General features: G+C 44.2%; 3 protein-coding genes and 1 long non-coding RNA gene across 10 annotated transcripts in view; 2 read left to right on the plus strand and 2 right to left on the minus strand.

Moving 5' to 3' along the window:
• Nucleotides 1-46: 46 nt before the first annotated feature.
• LOC124179489 lies at nucleotides 47-481 on the plus strand. The gene is made up of 2 exons (XR_006870064.1): nucleotides 47-177; nucleotides 276-481. It is a non-coding gene; the product is annotated as an uncharacterized LOC124179489 (long non-coding RNA).
• Nucleotides 189-4929, minus strand: LOC124179484 (venom acid phosphatase Acph-1-like). The gene is made up of 8 exons (XM_046563894.1): nucleotides 4842-4929; nucleotides 3711-3884; nucleotides 3535-3642; nucleotides 1990-2255; nucleotides 1751-1907; nucleotides 1569-1692; nucleotides 1272-1492; nucleotides 189-1108 (listed from the first exon to the last, which is right to left on the minus strand). Exons 2-8 carry the CDS (start codon nucleotides 3804-3806, stop codon nucleotides 881-883), a joined length of 1200 nt encoding a protein of 399 aa, XP_046419850.1. The 5' UTR covers nucleotides 3807-3884; nucleotides 4842-4929; the 3' UTR covers nucleotides 189-880.
• A 122-nt stretch (nucleotides 4930-5051) lies between these two features.
• LOC124179483 (lysosomal acid glucosylceramidase-like) lies at nucleotides 5052-7946 on the minus strand. Of its 4 annotated transcripts, none has more exons than XM_046563892.1 (10): nucleotides 7864-7946; nucleotides 7540-7782; nucleotides 7337-7475; nucleotides 7121-7274; nucleotides 6884-7044; nucleotides 6443-6822; nucleotides 6155-6383; nucleotides 5919-6032; nucleotides 5691-5758; nucleotides 5052-5410 (listed from the first exon to the last, which is right to left on the minus strand). In XM_046563892.1, the coding sequence occupies exons 1-10, from the start codon at nucleotides 7898-7900 to the stop codon at nucleotides 5238-5240; spliced, it is 1698 nt and encodes a 565-aa protein (XP_046419848.1). In that variant the 5' UTR covers nucleotides 7901-7946; the 3' UTR covers nucleotides 5052-5237. The 4 variants fall into 4 exon arrangements, 2 of the variants coding, with proteins under 2 accessions (XP_046419848.1, XP_046419849.1); XM_046563893.1 differs by having other exon boundaries at nucleotides 5058-5415; XR_006870062.1 differs by lacking the exon at nucleotides 5052-5410 and having other exon boundaries at nucleotides 5919-6073.
• Nucleotides 7947-10302: 2356 nt separating this feature from the next.
• Nucleotides 10303-21164, plus strand: part of LOC124179639 — a 33448-nt gene continuing 22586 nt past the window's right edge. For 2 of the 4 annotated variants that reach the window (XM_046564234.1, XM_046564235.1), the window contains exons 1-6: nucleotides 10303-11430; nucleotides 14860-15149; nucleotides 15604-15781; nucleotides 15974-16238; nucleotides 16879-17144; nucleotides 19322-20919. In XM_046564234.1, the coding sequence (XP_046420190.1) occupies nucleotides 15636-15781; nucleotides 15974-16238; nucleotides 16879-17144; nucleotides 19322-20919 (2275 nt within the window). In that variant the 5' untranslated portion in view covers nucleotides 10303-11430; nucleotides 14860-15149; nucleotides 15604-15635. The other 2 variants (XM_046564237.1, XM_046564238.1) reach the window with 2 other exon arrangements.

The raw sequence follows: 21164 nt of genomic DNA on the forward strand, positions 1-21164 counted from the left end.
CTACGATTGTTAAAACAGCTGTTTCATTCCCTCCGATAGCTTGCGCGCGCATTCGTCTCCCTTTAGTTGTGTGCGGCCGATGCGTGTGCGTTCCTCTTTTCTTATGTATGCATTTGTCGGCCGCAAAGGAAAAGGGAAGGGAACAAAAAACGAGCGCCGGAGCAGGAGAAAGAGAAGGTCAGGGTCCGTGCGCGAAAACAGTCAACTTTGTTTATTGTTTTGCTGTTTGCGCCGCTATACATATACCGTGCCTGACCAATTATATTATTACACAGAACTAACAAAAATTATCGTCACGTCGTTGAAGTCGTCAAGTACAGTCGGACACGCTGACAGTGAGTCCACCGTCTCGATGGCTCATACCAGGCAAATTGAACAATCCGAACGGACGTTGCGGAAACTTGTACCGAAGAATATATGCCTCAGGATCCTACTGCCAACTACTTTACAGCGAAATGATGAAAAGTAAGGGTGTTCTGCACTTATTAATAAAAAAAATATGCCTCATCAAGTGCAATTCGATCAAAGCCTACCGACATATGAAAGCAGTATCGTGAATAATCGTCATTCTGGTCAGGATGCAGATGGATTACCTTGGAGGACGTTCAGATTTTAATTAAATGGTTGAACCTCGATCAACGGATAGAATGAAGTCTTGTCTGGATTTTTTATTTGTCTGCCAGATTACTTCTGACTTTTACCTGCTCTCATATCAGTCAGAAATGGAAAAGGAAATGTACCTGAAAGACTTGTGTGTAAATAATTCATGACACGAAGAAAATAAAATTGACGTACGTGACGGAAAATGATTATAATAAGCACATGGTTATAGCGAAAATTACCATGCGTTAACTGGGTCAGAGAACGTTTAACCGCAAGCTTAGTCGGAATGCAGTCTGATAATTATCGCCAGAACGGCGAGGCGCAATATATTATTCGGGAAGGAGCTTGAACCAGATGTCGGAATGTTACCGCCGTGGCAATACTCGGTCTGGTCTGGAATTACATCCCGCAAAAGTTTGAGGAATTCATCGAGCGGGCAGACCTCGGAACATCCGGGAATGGTCTGTGTAATTAATTTTTCGGTAACTCCTGTGTAGTGGAGAACCTGAAACGGAATTGAATCAGGATTAAAAGTTGGAAAGCCCCGTGCCTGCTGGGGCTATCAAGGGAACTCGTGTTTCCATTACCACACGGCCACACATCTCCAGGCTCGGGTCTCTGTGGTCAGTTTATTGGTGGCGTAAACTAGACGGAAAATGATCGCTTACCCGGACAAAGTACTCGTCATCCTTGTCACGATCTTGAAGGGTTTCGAAGATGATCGTCGATCCGTACGCGGGTAGTTGGGGAACGTTTGTACCGAGAGTACGCGCCATGGCAGCCACGTTATTTTCATGTGCGCTGTAAAAGAACGCTTTCCTTTCTCGAGGCTTGAGACAACCCCTTCTGAGGTCTTGCATGTCGCCGGTGATCCGTTTGAGCAAAACACCTGCAAGTTCCAACAAACATCAACAACGGTTACCCTTAATATCGAGAGAATTGCCAATGGGTAAATAATCTCTCACCCCCGTTTAAACGCTTCAACTGTGTAGTGTATGACCTATGGTCGAAGCTCAGGATGGTAATGTTCATCATGGGAAACGGGTAGACCTCGGAAGACCAACTCGGCAACGTCAGACCTTGCAATTCCTAAGCACGCCGTAAAACGCATGAATTTGCGAAATAAAGCAGTAAATAGCCTAATTACCTCTTCCTTGAGCAAATTGTACAGGTAATAGGTAGCGGAAGTTGTGTCGACCGTTTTTCCCGTGTGCTTCGTTAGGTAGGCCAGAATGCTGTTGTACTTATTGATTTGCTGTCGGGCTTCTTTTGACTGCAGGAAATTCCTGTACGCCTTCTGGTACCTGTGAAGACGTAAATTAGCGAGTGCGACTGTTATAAATCAAAGCTTGGATTTGGCTGACAATGAGAACGTAATATACATACATCGAACAATCTTGTGGAAACAAGAGGAAATCTTCGTTGATGTTTTCGGAAAACACTGACACAGGCTGCCACGGTAAATCCGGGTTCCAAATCTGCTGGCCGATGGGGGGAAAGAGGCCTGCTAGTACCAGCTGAAGAGACATCTGAGTCCTATGCATAGCTGTTGATCTTGCGTAAATCTCATCCGGCAAATAATTCGGACCGAAGAAATCGTTGTATCGATCACGAAGCATTTTGCCTATCTTGTACTCGCGCATTTTTCCATCCTGCAACAGCGTTTGAAAAACGAGTTGGAATTTTGATTAAAACCTAAAATTAATATTATGCAGACAATGCGCTTTGTGCTGTTGTATACCCATATTATGGAGTACACGTATTGACAAAGGGTAAACGACCGTTTAAAATATGTATGTTATCCGTAAATATCATAGTTTTGGGTTAGTATACGTATTTCAGACGGTCACTTGGACTTTATCTATACTATCTATACGTGCGTTCCATCCGGATATAGCTGGGTATACTTGGAAATACCAAAATATACTAGCATAACTGAATACAATCAACGCAACTTGAATACGCTTGTAATGTTGGCGCGCTTTTTCGTTAGTAAAAAGTAGCAGTGCCTGTAGGCAAATTTTGGAACAATGAGGAGTGCGGAGACGTAGAAAATGCTTATTACTACAGCTTATACTCCTACATTCAATCACGCCTTGTGTGGCTAACGCACCTGTCTTATATAAGACGTCAGAAGAACTTAAAATTCGGAATGTAAGACGGTTTAAGCGGCGTTTCTGTGAAATTTTTTAAACTATTCACAAACCTTGCACATAAACTATGAAAGGAACATTCAATTGATGGGTGGGTGATTAATGTAATCGGTTTCACAGCTTTTATTCATAATTAATTTAAATAAAATCTAAACATCAAGATGCCTGTCAATATTCAGAATTCATATACTTATACATTCAGCAAAGTTAATTTTGTACCTGCTAGTTAAATTTCTACACTGAACCACACCCAATATTGTTGGATCTCCTCTATTGTAACAAAATCGACGTGACTAAGAACATAAAATTGTTTAGGCAATTGGCCTTAAGTCAGGAAAACGATTCATCGTTATAAAATTTCAATTCGGAAAATATTTTAATGGTGTAGTGAGGCACGTTTGATCGTAAAAATTTCACACGTCATTTTCGGCATCGCAAATTTATTCAGAGATCTGAGTCCAATATTCACATGGTCGATATACTTTGGACTCATCGCGTATCTATCTGCCTTCATCCTGTTTAAGATGTGACCGGCCCGAAGTAAAGACGTATATCTCATTTCCATGATTAACTGTGTTTACATAGCCGATAAAATGAATCCTAGGGCTAAGCACAAATTATACCGTCCGAAATCATTTACATTCCAAAGAGTATTTTTAACCGGTCACAGATCCGATAGCGAGTATCTGCTACATAGCAAGTCCATTTTTCTTCAAACGCTCACGTATCTACACAATTTTGATGTTAATTATTTTACAACAATATCTGTTATACTTACATTCGTCAGACCACCGCTTCCAATCGGGTAATAAGAATGATTTCCATACGGGTCTAGCGGATAATTTTGAAATTCTATGTCAGGCACTTTATCCCCGTGTCTGAATAGCTGTAACAAACATTACAGTATATTAGTGGTTCGGGAGAAAAATTCCCGCCTCGTCGATTAATAATTACCACGTGTAGAAGCTTAACTTCCGGGTAACACGTAACAAAGTCATAAAAACCGAAAAGGATGGAACAAAATATCAGCCCAACTGCAGTCGGATTCATCTCAACGCCTTATCCACCGTTTAAGAAAATAAATACGACAAAGTTTGGCACTGCACTACATCCACTTCGACAGGACACCTTGGGTATGAAACGTGAATAAGTTTGAAACTCGATTTCCTCTGTATGATATTTTCCTTAGTTATTAAAGTGGGGGCGAAATCCGCTCTCATATGAATGGGAGAGTACGGGGTGGGGAGGTTATCATTATGAGTGCGGTCATGAAGCCAAATACACAGATCTGTAACGAAATCCTCCTTCAAATAAAAATGTTATAGATGCGAAGGTTTTAACCTGCCGAATCTATTTTCATTTTCTGCTGTGACGTACATATTACATGATTTGAATTTTTTTTTTTTTTTTTTTTTTTATTGTTAAAAAATTAGAATTTGTTGTGTTTTGTTTTTGCATTTACACTACTTGAATCTATTCAAATAGTATTTGTACATAAAAAATCAGTTCGGACTTATTAGAAAGAGAAAGAAAGATATCGTCTAACCCTGTTTAAAGAAAGAAATCTAGAAAACAACTCGAATTATACCAGTATATAGATTTTCTGACGATTTTAATGTTTAAGTTTTTGAACTCTATAACTTTTTTTCAATGAATGTTGTTGCTATTATTAGTTTTTGATTATAACTTGTAAACAAAAACAGCGTTCTGTTGAAACGCGGGGGTACAGCTTGGACGGTGTAAAATCATATCTATTTTTAAGAGTTTTTTTAAAGAAAATAAAAATACTAATAACAATTTGAGTTGAAGGGTTTTATTACTCATAGTTTCAAGAACATTTAATAATTTCTTCATCGAAATTACTAACAAAATGGCGGCATGGCGCATATAAGTAGCGAACGAGTCCGAACTCGAGGGCTTTTACGGTAGCGTATCTCTTGATATCACCGTCCAACTTGTTACAGATAAAAAAAACTTTTTTTAGTTTGAAACACCTCTTCGGGTTCAAGCTCGTAGCCCAGAACTATATTGTAATTACATATAATAATAAAAAGAAGGAAAAAAAAACTTTTTTTTTTCACAAATCAGTGATATTGTTGAAACAAACCAGTTCAACGTCTTCGCGTTAAATCTAAGAAGCTATGATAAACTGGACGCGGGAGAGTATAGATAAAAATACGGCACTTCGTATCCGCTTTTATATACCGGGAGATGGTTCATAGATATTTTTATCCAGTACTGCGCCTACAGCGCTGCCTTGAAACACGAATCCGAATAATGGGAATAATTGAAACTTAATAATGAATGGACAACTTTTTTTTACGGGCTTACAATGTCATTTTTTTTTTTTGTACACTCCAGGTCTACAGATTATACTTGAAACTCAAACACAACCATTTATCACGTACCTAAATTTACACGTGATAAACGATTATAGGCGAATATATTTCTTATACGTGTTTTTGTAGATTGCTTATCTTTTCAACTTTTGTACGTAACCTTATAATTGCTCAAGCCAAGCAATGAGGAGTGGTCAGTTACCGCGACGGCTAGATGACGCAGGTCCAAGGATCGTAAAGGAGCCAGACCCGTTCTCCGTTCACTCCATGATACCATACCTGAGCTGTTACACTTGGATTTTTTGTTTGCTGTTTCTGTCCTTAATAATCGGAAAATTTATGCACACGTATTAATATTTCCATAAACCTAATTACCGCGCATAAAATACGCTGAATTACCATCGCAATTAATTTTTCTGTACGTGGTTGGAATGCAATTTACAATTACATTTATTGATTTTTTTTTTTTTTTCAATTTACAACACGAGATGTATGACACTTGTTTTCGGTTATTTCCAGTTTAAAACGATTTGCGGTTGCGAAACCATATTTCGCTCGCCAATCTACCAGTAAATTAGAGTGTGTATCGATTTACCGGGAATACTGAACTCAATCGCCCCCTTCGTGATATCCGACACGGAAATAATCCTCTCGGAATCATGCCTGTAGGGAATAGAGAAAAAGAGATGAAATCAGTGAAAAACAGGTAGAAAAGTAAGGGGAAAGAGCATGCAGGGATGAGAATAAGCCTGACAAATATTCCTTTCGGAAAGAACTGCCTGCAGAGAAAAATCTAATCTACGTTCGATTGGTTCAGACTTACGTATTCAGAAATACAATCGCCGTTGAGTTGTCGGGTCTTCGAAAAGCCACCGTTTTTATTTCAAATGGTCCTTCGTTTGATGTACCAATTCTTACGCTGCCGGGAGGGACGTATCTGATCGACAACGAACGCTGGGTCTTATTATCCGCAGAGAACTGCGCATACTTATATATATATATATATATATATGTAGCAGTAGCCTGAGGGTGGCGCGAGAAACGCTTGATTGAACTCACTTTGAAAAATGGCCCATTGTGTAGAAGGTGGGCTGCTTGTAGAATTCTCCCGCCGAACCATTGACGATCACACCAGCTCCCATGAAATTTCCGTTCCAGTTGGGACCACCGCGCTCATCCAACGCCATGTTCCAATCCAACCACCCGACAACCCAATGGTTTAACGTGTCGATGATGCTGACTGCGAATTGCTCGGCTCTGTACCACGAGCCCAAATCTGCGTCGTAATCTGTGAGGTACGAAAACGAGTGACCAAATGTGAGAGAAACGAGGGAGAAGAGAACATACCTGGACACGACTCGGTGTAGATTATAAATTTATCCGGAAACAAATCATGGGTCTCGTCCAGTCTGTCCACCGAGTAACTGTGGTCCAAGTACCAATGCACTCCTGTTCCTGCGAACTGTTTCCTCGTCGAAGAGTCGTTCATGAAAATCTGTGGCCACTCAGGAACCAGGTGCCTCATCCCGTCAACCAGTATAATATTGATGTTCTCGAAGCCAGTCTTCTTGAGTACAGGCACCAGGAAATTGACTACCCAATCACGCTGGTCCTCCACCGTCCATTCCATCGAGTTTATGGGCAGAGCACCGAAAGCGTTCAACGGTTCATTCTGAGGGGTCAAGGCCCAGAAGTTGAGACCTTGATCTTGGTATTCCTTGAAGAACCTGCGGAAGTTGAGGTGTCGCATTTACATGGCTTGGACAAAAGTTTGAGGGAAAAACTCACTTAGCAAAATAGAAGGCCCACGTGTGCCAGTATTCTCGCTTCAGAGTATTCGAGCCTGTCCACGTTGGCCGTGCTTTCATCCATGGTGACGGGCTCCAAGGCGAGGCGAGCAGGTTGATGGGACGCCTGCTGAGCTTCATGGCTCTCCGGATAAACGGGATCTGGGATTTTGATTGAAAGCATCCTAGGATTCATCGGACCAAGATGTCGTATCCTCTTAAGAGAAACTGATCGTACCTTGAAGCGGTGGTCTTCCTCAGCGAGAGCAAAGTACTCAAGGAGGGTGTCATTCTCGACCATTGCGTAGCTGTAAGGCCTGGTGGAAAAGTCGGTACCCGCCATCGGAACCCGGATTATCGTGTACTCAAGCCCATCCTCGGAAAAGTAAGACCTGATCAAAATAAGTGACGGTCAGTTGTGGGTACAAGGAATTTCTCAGAGTCTTCAAAGCACCTTATAAATTCGTTTTGAGCCGCTTCGGGTAAGGAATTGATGTTTATTCCAGTGGCGTCCGTGGCAGCAGCACCAAAGCCAAGAATATCTTGATATGTCATAGAGGGATCGACTGTGATGCTTGCGTCAGGTTTGATATCTAAACGAAAGATTCACTCAGGTCTGGGCAAGTCTTACACTCGCACAATAGCGTATCGACTTACCCGGAGCCGCGTCGGACCCTCTGAAGCTCCCGGTCGAAGTGCTGAATCTCAGGCCGTCTTTGCTCGTGGAAATTAGCACATACGATCTGAAACTGCCAGAGGGCCTCGATATCCGTGGTGCATCGTCGCAGTATGTCGAATTGCACACACAGTAAGGGCTGCTCCAGTTTGACACCGCAGTCGGCATCCTTGGAGAACATTCTCGAAATTTCAAGTCAACGCCGAACGATGATTGTTGCAGTGCTAAAGAAGCAAAACTTACATGCTGAATATTATGCAAAATATTGATCAGGTTAGTGCGAATCGGGTGAATTAAAGACGTACCTGACAGCAGACATACGAAAAAGACCTTGCTCCACATCTTGGCTGAACTGCGATGCGGTATTTTGTCATCTCGATGGAAAGGCAGTGCAGCTTATATATATACACCCAGAAGCATCGCCATTGAAGTAGTCAACTAATTTTTTTGACTTTAAGATTGCGTCAAATGCTGTTATCGATGCGATAGACCTTCGTGTGAACACATGCTTTCCGAATGGCCATGGTTGACACGCATGATCAGGTAGCCTTACTTACGGATGCACTACAAACTAGTGCGACCCAATTAGACTCAAACCACTTATAATACTTTCATCACATCTTTATAATCGAAGTGATATGACGGGCCCACGTAGATTACTTACGGTAGGTAGTAGGCCAAATTGCCATTCTTCGTTAAAGATTTTAACGCGCGTCATAGACATGGAGGATTATCTCGGTCGGCATGAGATCAGATACTTGACTAAATAAATAGAATAAATGATTTCTGCGATCAAGTACTTATCCTCAAGGCTGCAAAGCAAACGGTGAATAAATTTTTTCGCTGTGAATGATCAAATATATAATTTGTGGAATTGAAAGTAAATACGTCGAGTAATAGTACCTATTGCTTTCAGATGACTGATGTATTATCACTAATTGCTTTTTCACCGAAATTGGCCTAATTCTTAATATTTAATCAACTAAAGCCTCATCAAATTGAAAACGCAGTTCAATGTCGGAAAAGATAAGCATAAAGACATTAATGATTATCTTTGCACAAATTGAAATTATATGCAGAAATACATGAGCGAAACATTAGCTTCAGTTTTTATTCACTGTTGTAATTCGACCAACGAAACAATAGAAACTATCCGATTGTGAGTGCGATTTTAATTATGGAAAAGCGTCGATACGTGACGCGCAGGATGACCAGCATGACAGCTTGAAGTGCATATTTTACCAATATCTGTTTTCTCCGAAAGACAATAACTTCCGGTATCACTAAATAGGTACGTGACTACATCGACAGTTCATTGCAGATAGTTCCTATTGCATGCTATATGCGTACCTGTCATTATACCAATACGCCCCCCTCCCTCTTCCCCGCCCCCGCCAACTCTCTTCAGTGCTTAAAATAAAAGTAATTAAAACGACATTTATCGCAGAGGATTTTCCCGTCGAAAAAAAAGAACTGCAACAAATCACATATCGACATCGGAAAAGCTGAGCTATACGCTCTATACGAATCCAGATAAGGATTAACGAGAACCGATATTGCTATATGACAACAACAATAATAATGACGGTGTTATAACGAGAAGAGACAAATCGGATTGCAAATGCGCTCTACCGAAGGTAACTCATTTTACAAGCATCGATACTTGCAATATTAATGTTATACCATTTCTCCAACTTTTTAAAAGGTTATTCTGTGTAACTGATTTCCTCAACAAGTCCTTGCGCGACATCGATACTGTTTAAAACCTCTTGTGTAAAAAAACCTCTTAAAGAGGCTAAACCCGTATTTGAGAGGGCCTCAGGACCTTTTGTAAATATATGTGGCACACAATTCTCCTCGATAATATCGTAGTATATTATTAATTTCTCGTCCATGTCGCAAGGATCAAAATTACGGCAGTTGACAAATACTTTGACCTTCCAGAACTTTCTGAAAAGCATCTGACTTTTTCGACCAAAAAAAAAAAAATATTAACGAGGAACGGTACTGATTGTTCGGTTGAGTATGCGCAAATGGGAAATGTCAAAATGACCAAATCTATACTCTGATATCACTTTATAAATGAACACTTGTCTAGAAAATTGGTGTGCCACGCTTAGAATAATAGTTTTTCTGTAATCCTGATTATCTTGTTGTTGTTTTCCTGTTGAAAATATGTAACTATATAGTACGTGTATAACATGTTTCAGTGTCCTGGAACTACGTGAGGCGAGGCGAGGCGAGGCGAGGCGAGTGAATCAAAACAAGGGAGCGGTATAAATTTTGTGGAAAAATATTGGGGCCACGTTCGGAAAATTTGTTATAGTGTGTTACTTTTGTCGGATGACCCTGGAAGCAGTGAGTGGATGGGTGTACGCGGGCCGGAGCACCCTTGTCATCAAGCACGAAACCAGGACCGACGTTCCAAGCTGAGACATATTATTTCCTGAGGAGCAGAGGAAGAAGGAAGCGGATTACAAGCCCGGAGGTAGAAGCGTGAGAGAGGGAGAGAAAGGGAGGTGGGGAGGGTAGGAAAACGGAAGAAGCAAAAAGGGTCCGTGTATTTTTCTTGGCCGTAGACACCGTCGCGTCGCGTAGCGTAGACGGAAGACGCGCGGTTCTCTCGTGCAGTGGTCCAGCAGCCGGTGAGGCTGCGCGGAAAAATCGATACGGAGAAACCAAGACTGTACGGCCCAAGCCGCGGCTGCGGGTCGCGGGTGAAACAGTCACCATCGAACCGGCGCCCGAAGCACACCGCGTTTCACGTCCCGGTTCGGCCCAGAGGCGGGCATTTCGAATTTCGGCTACGCGCGCAATTCTTCATTATCATATTTTCCCGTCACCCCAAACCAGCGATGCGCTAAGCGAACGTTGACCACGCGTGAATGTCTTCGGAAAAGGGAAACAACACAATCGATCTCGTCTGTGGATTCGGTAGTTAGTATGACGTATTTGATGCCCTATGACAGGCCTTGTGCGCATTTTGAACGGTGCCGGAAGCTGGTAATAATCCATTGAGCGGACTGTTTTCCGAGGATCGTACTCGAGAGCGTATTTTTTCTGCTACTCCTGAAAGTTTGCGCAACGCGCTGCAAATGTGACTGCGCGTTTGACTGCGTGCAGGCGCTCTGCGCCTGTGTATATGCGACTTTGCATACACAACTGTGCGCACGGTGTACAGTGGGTAATTTAATGGAACGTGCCGGATAATAGTAGAGTCGTCGAGTCGAGGAGACGGAATTGCCCAAGTGCGCGGTGGTGCCGACAACGGCGAAGAGGAGATCAGAATTTGGTCTGGCGAATTATGCTGATCCACGGATAATCGCGTAGCCGTTGGTTGCGACTCACACATACGGAATTTTATTTTCTTTAAACCGCGTGTCCAACCGTCTTGCAGTCGCGGTATGAATTATTCATCGAACCTACGACACATTTTCAGATCTTAGTTCATCGCGTGTACATCGTGCCGCGCAGAAGTAAATTTTTCATCTCGTCAACAGGCCCTATAGAGTGCAACTAATTTTAATTATAGTGGTTTACATCGTCACAAATGCAGTGCAATAAATGAATAGGAGATCGAGGAATCAGTTGTTAGATGAGAAATGGTTGGACAGTGAATTGAAATTTGAAAAGTTTTAAGCATGAATAATGAATATGTTTGATCGAATTATTTCGACGAATTTGTGGGACGCGGAGTACAATGAAAACGATTTTAGAGTGTAAAAAAAAGGGAATGATAGAAAATAGAAGATAAATTTCTTGAACAAATTCCTGTCATCACTCTGCCCAAATGTAGGGTCGTTAAAGTGATGAACGTGGTCAGGTTTCCAGGACCGATGGAAGTGTGGGAGAAGCAGAATCAGACCACTGAGGTAAGATATCTGTGCATTTCCTTCTCGCTGTCTGCTTTTCTCTCACCTCTCTCTTTCTCTCTCTCTCTCAGTTTCTCTTTCTATTGCGCTTTCCATTGAATCTTGCAAACCCACCTGAAATTTCATTCGATTGCCACTTGGTGCTTGGTTTAATTTCGTTTCTCTTATTCTTTTTTTGTTCCGTTTTTGTCGTCTGTGACTCTCAGTCCGGAAAATTGTCGTGTATGGTATCAGAAAATAAATTATCCCTTTGGTGTGAGACGGTAACAAGAAAAAGAGGAACAGGGACAGGAAACGAGAAGGGAGGAAAAAAAGATTTTTCAACGTATTCATGTACCTTTAATCGGTCTCACGCCTGCTTGAACCCTTCCCTGATTTTTAATTCGGCCCGGGGGCTACGCCGTTTAACGAGATTTGTCGTGCTACTCGGCTCTACACAAGCATATACTCTCTAACTGTACGCAGATGTAATATGTACACTGGTACTTACGCTCTTTCTATAGACGCACGTATATACGTATGTATACATAAAACTGCGAGCAAAATTCCCCAACAAATCCATAACCCTCACGCTGCTTCGACGCGCCAACTTTTACTTCCATGCTGTTTTTTTCGCCAGTGTTTTTCATTTCCCTTCGTGTTTGCGTTTCATCGAACCGCAGGAACAACACAGTTACAAGATTATGTTTTCACCTGTACATATATACGATGGGTATGAAGTATTGAGAACGAAGAAGTAATAAATAAGAAAGAAAAACTGAAAGAAAAAAGAAAACACGAGGAAGTCTTAGCAAGAGGAAGACTGGATACCCGGCAGTTGTTGACGGAAGTTGGAGAGGAACGAGAGAAGATATATGTATACCTCCTCCGGGTAAACGTAAATCCTACGGATATTTAAATACGTGGTCTTCGCTTCGCGCGGTTTTTCCTCTTTTATACCCGGTTTAGGAAAAAACGTATACTTAATCTTGGATATACGCCTAAGGTTAGGGAATTAGTCGAGTACGGGGGACGGCGGGAAGTAGGCCGCTCTTAATCCGACGTGTTTTATGTACCTAGGTGCGAGAGAGCACTTGAGCACTGTGGCGACGCTAAAGGAAATGAATGAAAGGAAGTTTGAGGGGACCTTCGAACGTCCATAAATGCGATCCACGGAGGCCGCATTGCGGAGTATATCAAACGATCTGCGTACAAGGCTGGAAAAAAATTTAGCTTTCCCTTTTTTGCAATTATATCAAATCCAGCGCTTTTCAACCAATGAAAAATTGCACAAGTCGCGTAACATAACACCTTTCGACATTAATTGGCGCATTTCTAAAGTAGCAAAACCTAGAAAAATTTGGGGGCGTGAAAATACAACATTTGACGTACGCTTCAAAATGGCGTTGACATTATCGGCATGGCCGCCGTTTACTCGCTTCAATTTTTATTTTTGCTCTCGAATCATTTCCAGGGTTAAAAAATCGCTAGGTCACATTTCGGTCAAAACTTGACGTTGGCAGGAATGGCTCGTCATGATCGCGTCATCGATCAAAGTCTGAGAGCCATTAGGATTGAGGTTGCAAAATCTACTGATTACTTAACGAGTGGGAAAGATTGGTGCTTGGTCAGACTTGGCACGCACGATGAACATGCCTCTGCATAACTTGCAAGTTTTCGAAATATAATTAATCCCTCGTATCGTTTATATTAAAATTGCAGAGCAATCTGCCATTTCATATCAAGAATAATGGGAAAAAATTTGTTTTCGAACATAGGCCGTTGAATTTTACAACTTTTCAAGTCAGCCTAAGTGGGCAGCTCTAGTTACCGCTAAGAAACATCACCGGTGTAACAATCCGCAAAGGGTCCAGTTAAGACTGAGAAAGGTACTCGGCGCCCCAGCTGCCACTCGAATCACTTACATTTAAAGCACTGTCGAGTTCTGCAGGGTGAGAGGAGCTTTGTGAACGCGGTGAATACAGAGCTTTTTAAATTGACCTTTCCATTGTGAAAGGTACTCGACAGTACTTCTGGTCATCTCACGAGGTTCGCGGAGCGTTATCATTACCATTATCATTATTATCACTCCACCACCACGTCGACGGGAGCAGACGCGTATCGAAATATCAGAATTCGCCGGACGGGGACACGAGCTCCGCTGCCTTCAGGTGGGTATGGATATTGCACGGTTACACACAGCGCTCTTTGTCTGCGCAGAACGCAACGCGTTGTGATCTAACCCTGTCGAGAAGCCGGGTCGCGGAGATCGGGTCATGAATTATTATCGGCTATACAGAGTGCTCACTGTTCACCAATGGAGCTGGGGGAAGAAGCCGATGAATGCAGGGTGAACAAAAATAGAAGATAAAAATTACAAAGGGGTAACGCTGCGGGGAAGGGGGAGTAAAGAATAAAGAAAAATTTGAATGGAATGACGAAGCGGGGGAGGGAGGGAGAAAGGGGTGGTTGTACACCGACGGCGCTGAATGCAAAAATGTCCTCAAAGGTGGAACTCGGGGGAGAGAAAAAAGGCATGAAACTTGGGGTGACCTCCGAGGGCCTCCGGCGAAACCGCACGGTGCAAAAGACCCTGCGGGAAGGGTAATCGAGCGCCAAACATTCGTCATCTTAGCATGGTCAACGAGGCTACAGCAGCCAGGGACGGACACCTAGCTCCTTCACTTCCGGGGTCTTGGATATTATATGTCGGTCTATACGTCGGGTGGTTTATCGGCTACTCCCCGTACATCGTAACTAGAACCCTTCTGCCTTGGCTACCCTAATATCCTCCCACATGTTGAAAGGGAGGTCAACAGGCATTTCACGCTTGAATACCTGTTTGTACTTTTGAACCCTTGACATCGAAGAACCAGGTCTCTTTTCGTTCTCCATCAATTTGATCAGTGAGTCGAATTTCATTAATTCGGATAAATTTGATACTGTTTGTAATGACACAGCCGAGGTTCAAAATCGAATGGCGGTTGACTCCATCCATCATTAAATATCTCATACCTCCGAATAACGGTGAATCCAACACCGGGTTGTATTGTTTTTGACGATTGTAACCGAGTAGAGGAGCGGATGAGCAGTAAAAAAAAATGTGTTTCGGCAACTGGGACAGGCAAGTAATGGATGTATTTCCGTCTAGCGGGTTATCGAAAGTCGATAAGTTCCACTTTGACTGTATTCTTAGCCCTGGTACTACGGGGAGTTCAGTATCAAACTAGGTTCGATATTTCAGGCATTGGAAAGGTTCGCGTCTGGCGTATTTGCAGGTCACCTGAATGTATGAGCAACGATGACCTTTCGTTAAACTCGTTGGAAGAAAAAGCCAATCGTCAATTACCAGATTTCTGTGCACTGAAAATTGACCATCGTCGATTCAACCACTCACTGAACCTGCAAAAAAAATAATGTCAACTTCGAACCCACATCATCTTATTTCAGTGTATCGCACATGGCTCGATGCACCAGATCGTCCAGGTCTTGAACGTTACTTTTAAAATGGCACAGAGATGGTGGAGCTGTGGGGGTAACATGGCGAACTGCCAGTGTGGCACGGTGATAAAGTATTTGGTCAGGTGCCGTCTCTACCCCTGCAGCACTAAAACCGTACCCTCCATCATTGACCACTTGCTCGCTTCTGGGTCGTTGTTGCCATCACAGATACCGGAATTCACGGAATCTACACGCGCCTCGATGCGAGCGGCAGCTTATAATACTTCAAACTCCACCGGGTACGTATAACTATACACATATTTATAGTTTTTCATCACTATTTTCGTACCGCGTATCAAAGCAAGCTGTCACTCCTCGTCACAGTTATCACTTTCCGGACTTTTAGAATGCGGGGGTCCACCGTGGTTGGGCTCGAATTTACCGTTGTTTGGTGTTAACGGAGAGAGAACAATAATGAGAAAGCTTCCGTCGTTACCGAAAAACGTTGGTTTCTACACCAAACGCGGTTGGATACTGTCAACTTCGAGCAATAGACTACTAAAAATACGAATTTCCGTACGCACAAAGGGAATCCCATTACAATAAAAAAATACCGGTCCTCGATTATTTTAACATTGTTGAAGATCATTTTTGTACAGACTTGATCTGGAACTGGTTTTGCAATGTTGTGACTGACTCCAAAAAGCTTGGAACTGATGTTCCGAGTTTCATAAGATCCCCTGGGTTTTCCAGAAAGCGGTACCGATCGGATATCGTCGATCTTGATGAGTAAAATGAATCGTCGAGAAGACCCGGCCCTGCGTCAGCATCGGAGTCGCCTGATGCAGCTGGTCGAGGTGACGAACATCAGACCAGGCCGCGGGAACGGAAAGCGTCGCGGTCAGCGAGGCGTCCAGGGTTCGAGTCCCAGGTTGGCTAATCATTGTGTCTATCTCGAGTACTTGATCATAGCTTACTGCCGCGATCGGAGAACAGCTTAGAGATCGGTAAGGACAAGCGTTGGAGAGCGATCAGTGCCGGAGAGAGGAGTAAAAGCGAGAAGTTGGCCGGCAGGAAGTTGCGGAGATCAGTCGCCCGTAACCGGATCTATCCACCCTTTCAGCAATGGCGGTGGAGGAGGCAGAGTCACGCTGCAGGACATCGTCAGGAGCGATCCAGGCTACACGTCAAACATAGAGCACCTGGTTTTCCCCGAGCGGAAGAACAGCAACCCGAATTTGGTCCCGGGCGGCTCTCCACCCTCCAAGCCAAAGGGGGGCCAATCTTCTTCGGGCATGTCACGACTGGCGGAGGTTTTTGTACGTCATTACGCCCGTGGGTCCTCGCAGGACTCGAATCTGACCACTCGCAAGAACCACGTGAACCACGTAAGTCTCAAAAGAGCCAGACACCTCTTTTTGGGATTATATTTACGAACAGCGTTATTTGCATCGAAGACTGTGAACGTGAATCAAATGACATCCATTCCTTAAGGTAAAAAACCTCAATTTCAAGGTGAATACGTACCCTAAACTTTTTTCTTATGCACATTCAGCATTATCCATGAATTGGGTGTTCAAATTCATCTTGAAGTTGAGGGTTCATCAGTAAGAGATTCTATGCAATACAAATGAATCTCAACCAATTCGAATAGCTCAAACTAAGATATCAACGATTAGAGAAAAGTTTTTCAGATTCATTCACGTTTGGATCGAACATGGATAAGTTATATGACACGAAGAACTGGGCTTTCGGTGAATTGTTTCGGTTTAATTTCGACAACATAAAAGTACAGACAACACAGTTGTTCCAGGCTTTAGTTTTGACATATTGAGTCAATGCACTGCGAAAAATGTGGTGAAACATCTCCTTTGAAATGAAATAAGGCCCTGTCAAGGTAATGCATTTTTTGCTACCAAATATGAAAGACAACTTGACATTTTCATTTCCAATTTTCTCCCATCCTGACTTCTGACGTCGATGGTGAGTCCAATTCATCCTTAATATTCCCGATATTCCCGGTTCCAGAGTTCATCCCTCGATGACGCCGGGAACGCCGGAAGCGCCAGGCAGCCTCCGACCTCCGGCGCCTCAAATCCACCTCGAGGACCCAACGGGGACCGGCGGTGGCTCCAGAACCAGGCGGCTCAGCCGGCTTGGCAGCTATCTTCGGATCTCGAGGGCGTGGGTCGGGGGGAGAGTGGTGGGCCTGCTAAGGCCTCTCGGCGTCTCAGTCCCTCCGTGGACCCCGCCGAACACTCGGCTCCAGCAACCGCACCGCGTTCCTCGGACAGGTAAACGTGACCGATCAAGATTCGCATCATTTTTGTTTCCGTTGAAAAAAACGGTTTTTTTTCTCGGGGTTCAATCTCGAGTGCAGTGATTCCGTGTGAAAGGAAATTCGATGAAATTATCGGCGAGAAATGCTTTGTGCTGGATAATGTTATTGTGAAAGAAATGGGCCGTGCATCATTCCGGCCCCGGAATCATGGATTGATGCTTGCAGCCTACTGCTTGTCAGTTTTATAGCCCTTCTGTTTCTGGAATATTTAAAAAATGTCATCGAGGAGGTAAATTATCTATTTTACGATCATCTTCAGGGTGTTGATTCAAACATTCTCTTCTCCATCCCAATAAATTTCTTCCCAATTCGAATCCAAGGTGTTTCCGTCAAACTTGCATAAGGCTCTAAAATTCCTGAAAAACATTATTATTTATTTCACTGTTTCGTACCGATTTTTCTCTTGGATCATCGATCAGATCGGATGACCGAAGCGTCGCGTCAGTTGCGTGGCCGCCTTAAGCGCAGGAATGAAGGCGGCCGCCTTCGGCCAGGCCACAACTATATTTGGAGTTGGTTAGCCGTGTCGTCGATCCCCACCTATGACGACCTTGCCAGGGTCTTCGGCTCTGAAATTTTTGGTACCCCAATTATTCGTGAAATAATTATCCCCACCGATGTCGGTGGGATATCAATGCTTCTAAGGATACAACGCTTGTGCAGTGGTCGTTGAAACCTTTTTGTTGTTTTTATTAATGTCAAGATCCTTCGGAGAGATAGTGTAACAGATATTTTAATCCATTCTATTTTCCTTATCCGGATTTCTGCAAGCCACACGCCGCCGCTTCGAGGGTACCGGTGTTGTAATTAACCTTACGGAATACAGAATCATTGCCAGTCAAGTTGCCATTGGCAGTTTCTGGAGAAGTTCATGCATTTTATTTAAAAGTTGTTTTTCTTTTTTCGAAATCATTTCTATGAATAATTAAGGTTCGAACTTCAGAAATTACAATTATATCGGTTTTTAACTGTTGTTTTGAAGTGAAGAATAACTGTAACCGTTTATCATTTCATTATGCTCGGCACTGAATAAATTTGAAAAGTAATAGCTTTCATCGGGGTATTTCTTCCGTATTAAAGCAATTTAGTGCTACTTCCCCCCCTTTTAGATGCGTGATCAGTTAAATGTCAGGATCATAGCGAGACGCCGTAATCCAGTCGGAGTAAAAGGTTCCCGGCGAACGTCGCCACGCGGTTATGATCGTTACGCCTTATTGTTAGAACAACTGCTTTGACTTCCAGTTCTCTGATCTCGATCATAATATATCTACAGGTACATGTATATATCAGATAACTCATGGGCTGTGGGAGGCAACAACACATCGGCTACGCTGACTTTGACCTAATAATACCTAAGTATTTTGAAAAAAAAAAAAAACGACTGACATACCTGAGCTGTAATACAAGATAAGCGTATAGGTGTCTTATCTACCTCGTTATGTGCAATCAATAATTTGTTGCGATATGTACGTATTTCAACGCAGCGGATTCGATGCAGTGAAATCAAACCAACGTTAAGCTATATAATTAATCGATGCACGAAATATTTAGAAAGTCGGGAAATAGATCAAATTGGATGCACATAAAATCTTTTCTAGTTCCAAGTGCGGAAATTCCTGAATTACGTCGGAAATTCAAACGCTTAACGTAAGCAGCTTTTTTTCCCTCAAGATTGCAAACCACTTTTGATACAAAATCGCTTCACTTCGTTTCAAATCAACCAATTGGGAATTAATTAAAAACATTTTCAATATCATTAAAGCCGCTTGAAATTACTTAAAAATCATTTGCAACTCCCTGAAATTATTCTAAAACCTTTTGAAATCATTTTGAAACTCAATTAAATTAGGTATTAGAAATAGCTTGGAATCATTTTGAAACCGCTTGGAACCGTTTGAAATATCTTTGAAATCGTTCAAAGTCGTTTGTCGCTTGATTTGTAAATGAATAGCCCCTCAATAAGTGCAAGAAATTATTTTTCTTCTAAAGAGTAACTTTTTGAATTCCATACGAAATGACGCAAAATCGTTAACGAAATTCTTACGTACAGCACCCCACGAAGCTTTCAAAGCCGATTCATCTCACGAGTTATTTGACGCATAGAATACTCTGCGACACTTAAAATTGCAGGGGTCCAAACATATCAGTACTGCACCTGCGGGGCAGCCCGGATCCCCGGGTATCCACGCCGACAACGACGTCGACGTACAGCAGTCCAGTGACGGGGGGTGGTAAAGGGCCGGGGGGCGTGAGGCCCCCCAGCAAGGGGACCTCAGGGGCCCGGGGCTTGTACGCACGAGGCGCAGTATCGTCGTCGCTGAAGGGGGGGCGTGGCGCTCCGGAAACGAGCGTCGTCGCGGGAGGCGGCGGGAACGGGGGTCGTCGACGCGAGGACAGCTTCCTTTCGGGCAGTGGCGGGACGTCCGGCGAACTTTTCGCGAGCGGAAATTGCAGCCGAGAGTTGTCGCCTGTTCGTTGGTGCGACCGCGAGGTCGACGGCGTGTACCTGGGACGGTCGGGTTGGGTGCAAGTGCAGCAGCGGTCGCTGGACGAGAACCGTAAGACCAGTTACGAGACGGCGGTTCCGGGGACTGGAACGCTGCCGCTCCCGCGACGAGCGACGGTCAAGCTAGCGGATTACCACTGCAGCAACAGCGAGCCCGGGAACTGTCCGGACCTCTTCGCCTCCCCGCGACCAGACTTCCTGGCACTTCAGGGTCCTGGGTACGAGTCTCCGGGTCCCACGACGCCGCCGCACCAGATCCCCGAGTCCTTCTCGCCGCCCTCGATAACCCCGATAATATCCCCGCCTCCGGCCTTCCAGGACGCGGCGACGAAGCGGTCATCGAGGTCGCGGCACGCCTTTGGGAAGCCACCGTTCCTTCCCCGCTCAAACGCCATCGTTGACAGCGACGTAATCAGCCCCCCGCCGACGCCCTCACCGCCGGCTTCACCGACGCGGTCGAACGCGGCTCGAGTCCACCAGCAGCATCGCCTGGCCTCCGCCAAGTCGCTGGAGGATCAGAGCGGCTCGCGGAGGTCGCAGTTCGTTCAGCGGTACAAGGACTCGTCGTCGTCTTCCTCGTCGTCCTTGGGCTTTCGGAGCTTGGACAGCTGTGTTAACCGCGGCGTCGCCATGCCCAGGCTCGCCGAGAACACCGACTCCTCCATCGAGGGATACGAGGACGGAGACGAGGACGATAATCCCAGCTCCTCCATCAACCTCAGCGCCGTTTCACCTGCCTCAGCGACCCTCAATTCTTCGCCCGACTCCCTAAGGACAAACGGCGAGAGGGTTTCGCCGCCCGGAAGGACAGCCGCACGCGGTTCGCAGTACCACTGCGGCCGGCAGGTTCCCCGCCGTTCGCCAAGTTCCACGGAATCCGCGAAGCAGCTCACCTTCGGATCGCCCTCTTCGTCCTCATCCAGCAGCGCCGACAGGCAGGGCAGGTCTCCGACTCCCAATCCTTTCCGAAAGGGCAACAACGCCGCGACGAGGCGACTCAACGCTTCTTCCTCGCCCGACTCGCTTCAGACCCGCGTTAGGCGTTCGAGAAGCTTACAGTTACCGGAAAGGAGATCGCCAGGCTCTGGCATTTCACCGCCAACTCCTCATCCTGCTCGGGATCACTTTAGGGAGGCCAATGAAGCTCACAGGTTTCTTGTCAAGATCGCTAATGCTGATCATCGGTCTCAGGATCGCTCTAAACGCCATGTTCTGCCCAGTCGTGAGTAACTCTTTTCAAACTTAGAACGTAATGGTTATTATTGAGTTCTTCAATTTTGTTAAGCGAGTTATCGTACCGGATGGAATATCATGATATTAAGGTAGTACGATAACTTGGTGAGCCTTCGATAGTGTCTACAAATATATTAATTATACGATAAACAGTTTTCGACTAACTTATTCGCATGCAAATATTCTTTATGAAATACCAATAATCAGTTGATGGTGATAGTGTTTTTCATACTT

The sequence above is a fragment of the Neodiprion fabricii genome, chromosome 4 (assembly GCF_021155785.1).
Source record: "Neodiprion fabricii isolate iyNeoFabr1 chromosome 4, iyNeoFabr1.1, whole genome shotgun sequence".
Classification (NCBI taxonomy): domain Eukaryota; kingdom Metazoa; phylum Arthropoda; class Insecta; order Hymenoptera; family Diprionidae; genus Neodiprion; species Neodiprion fabricii.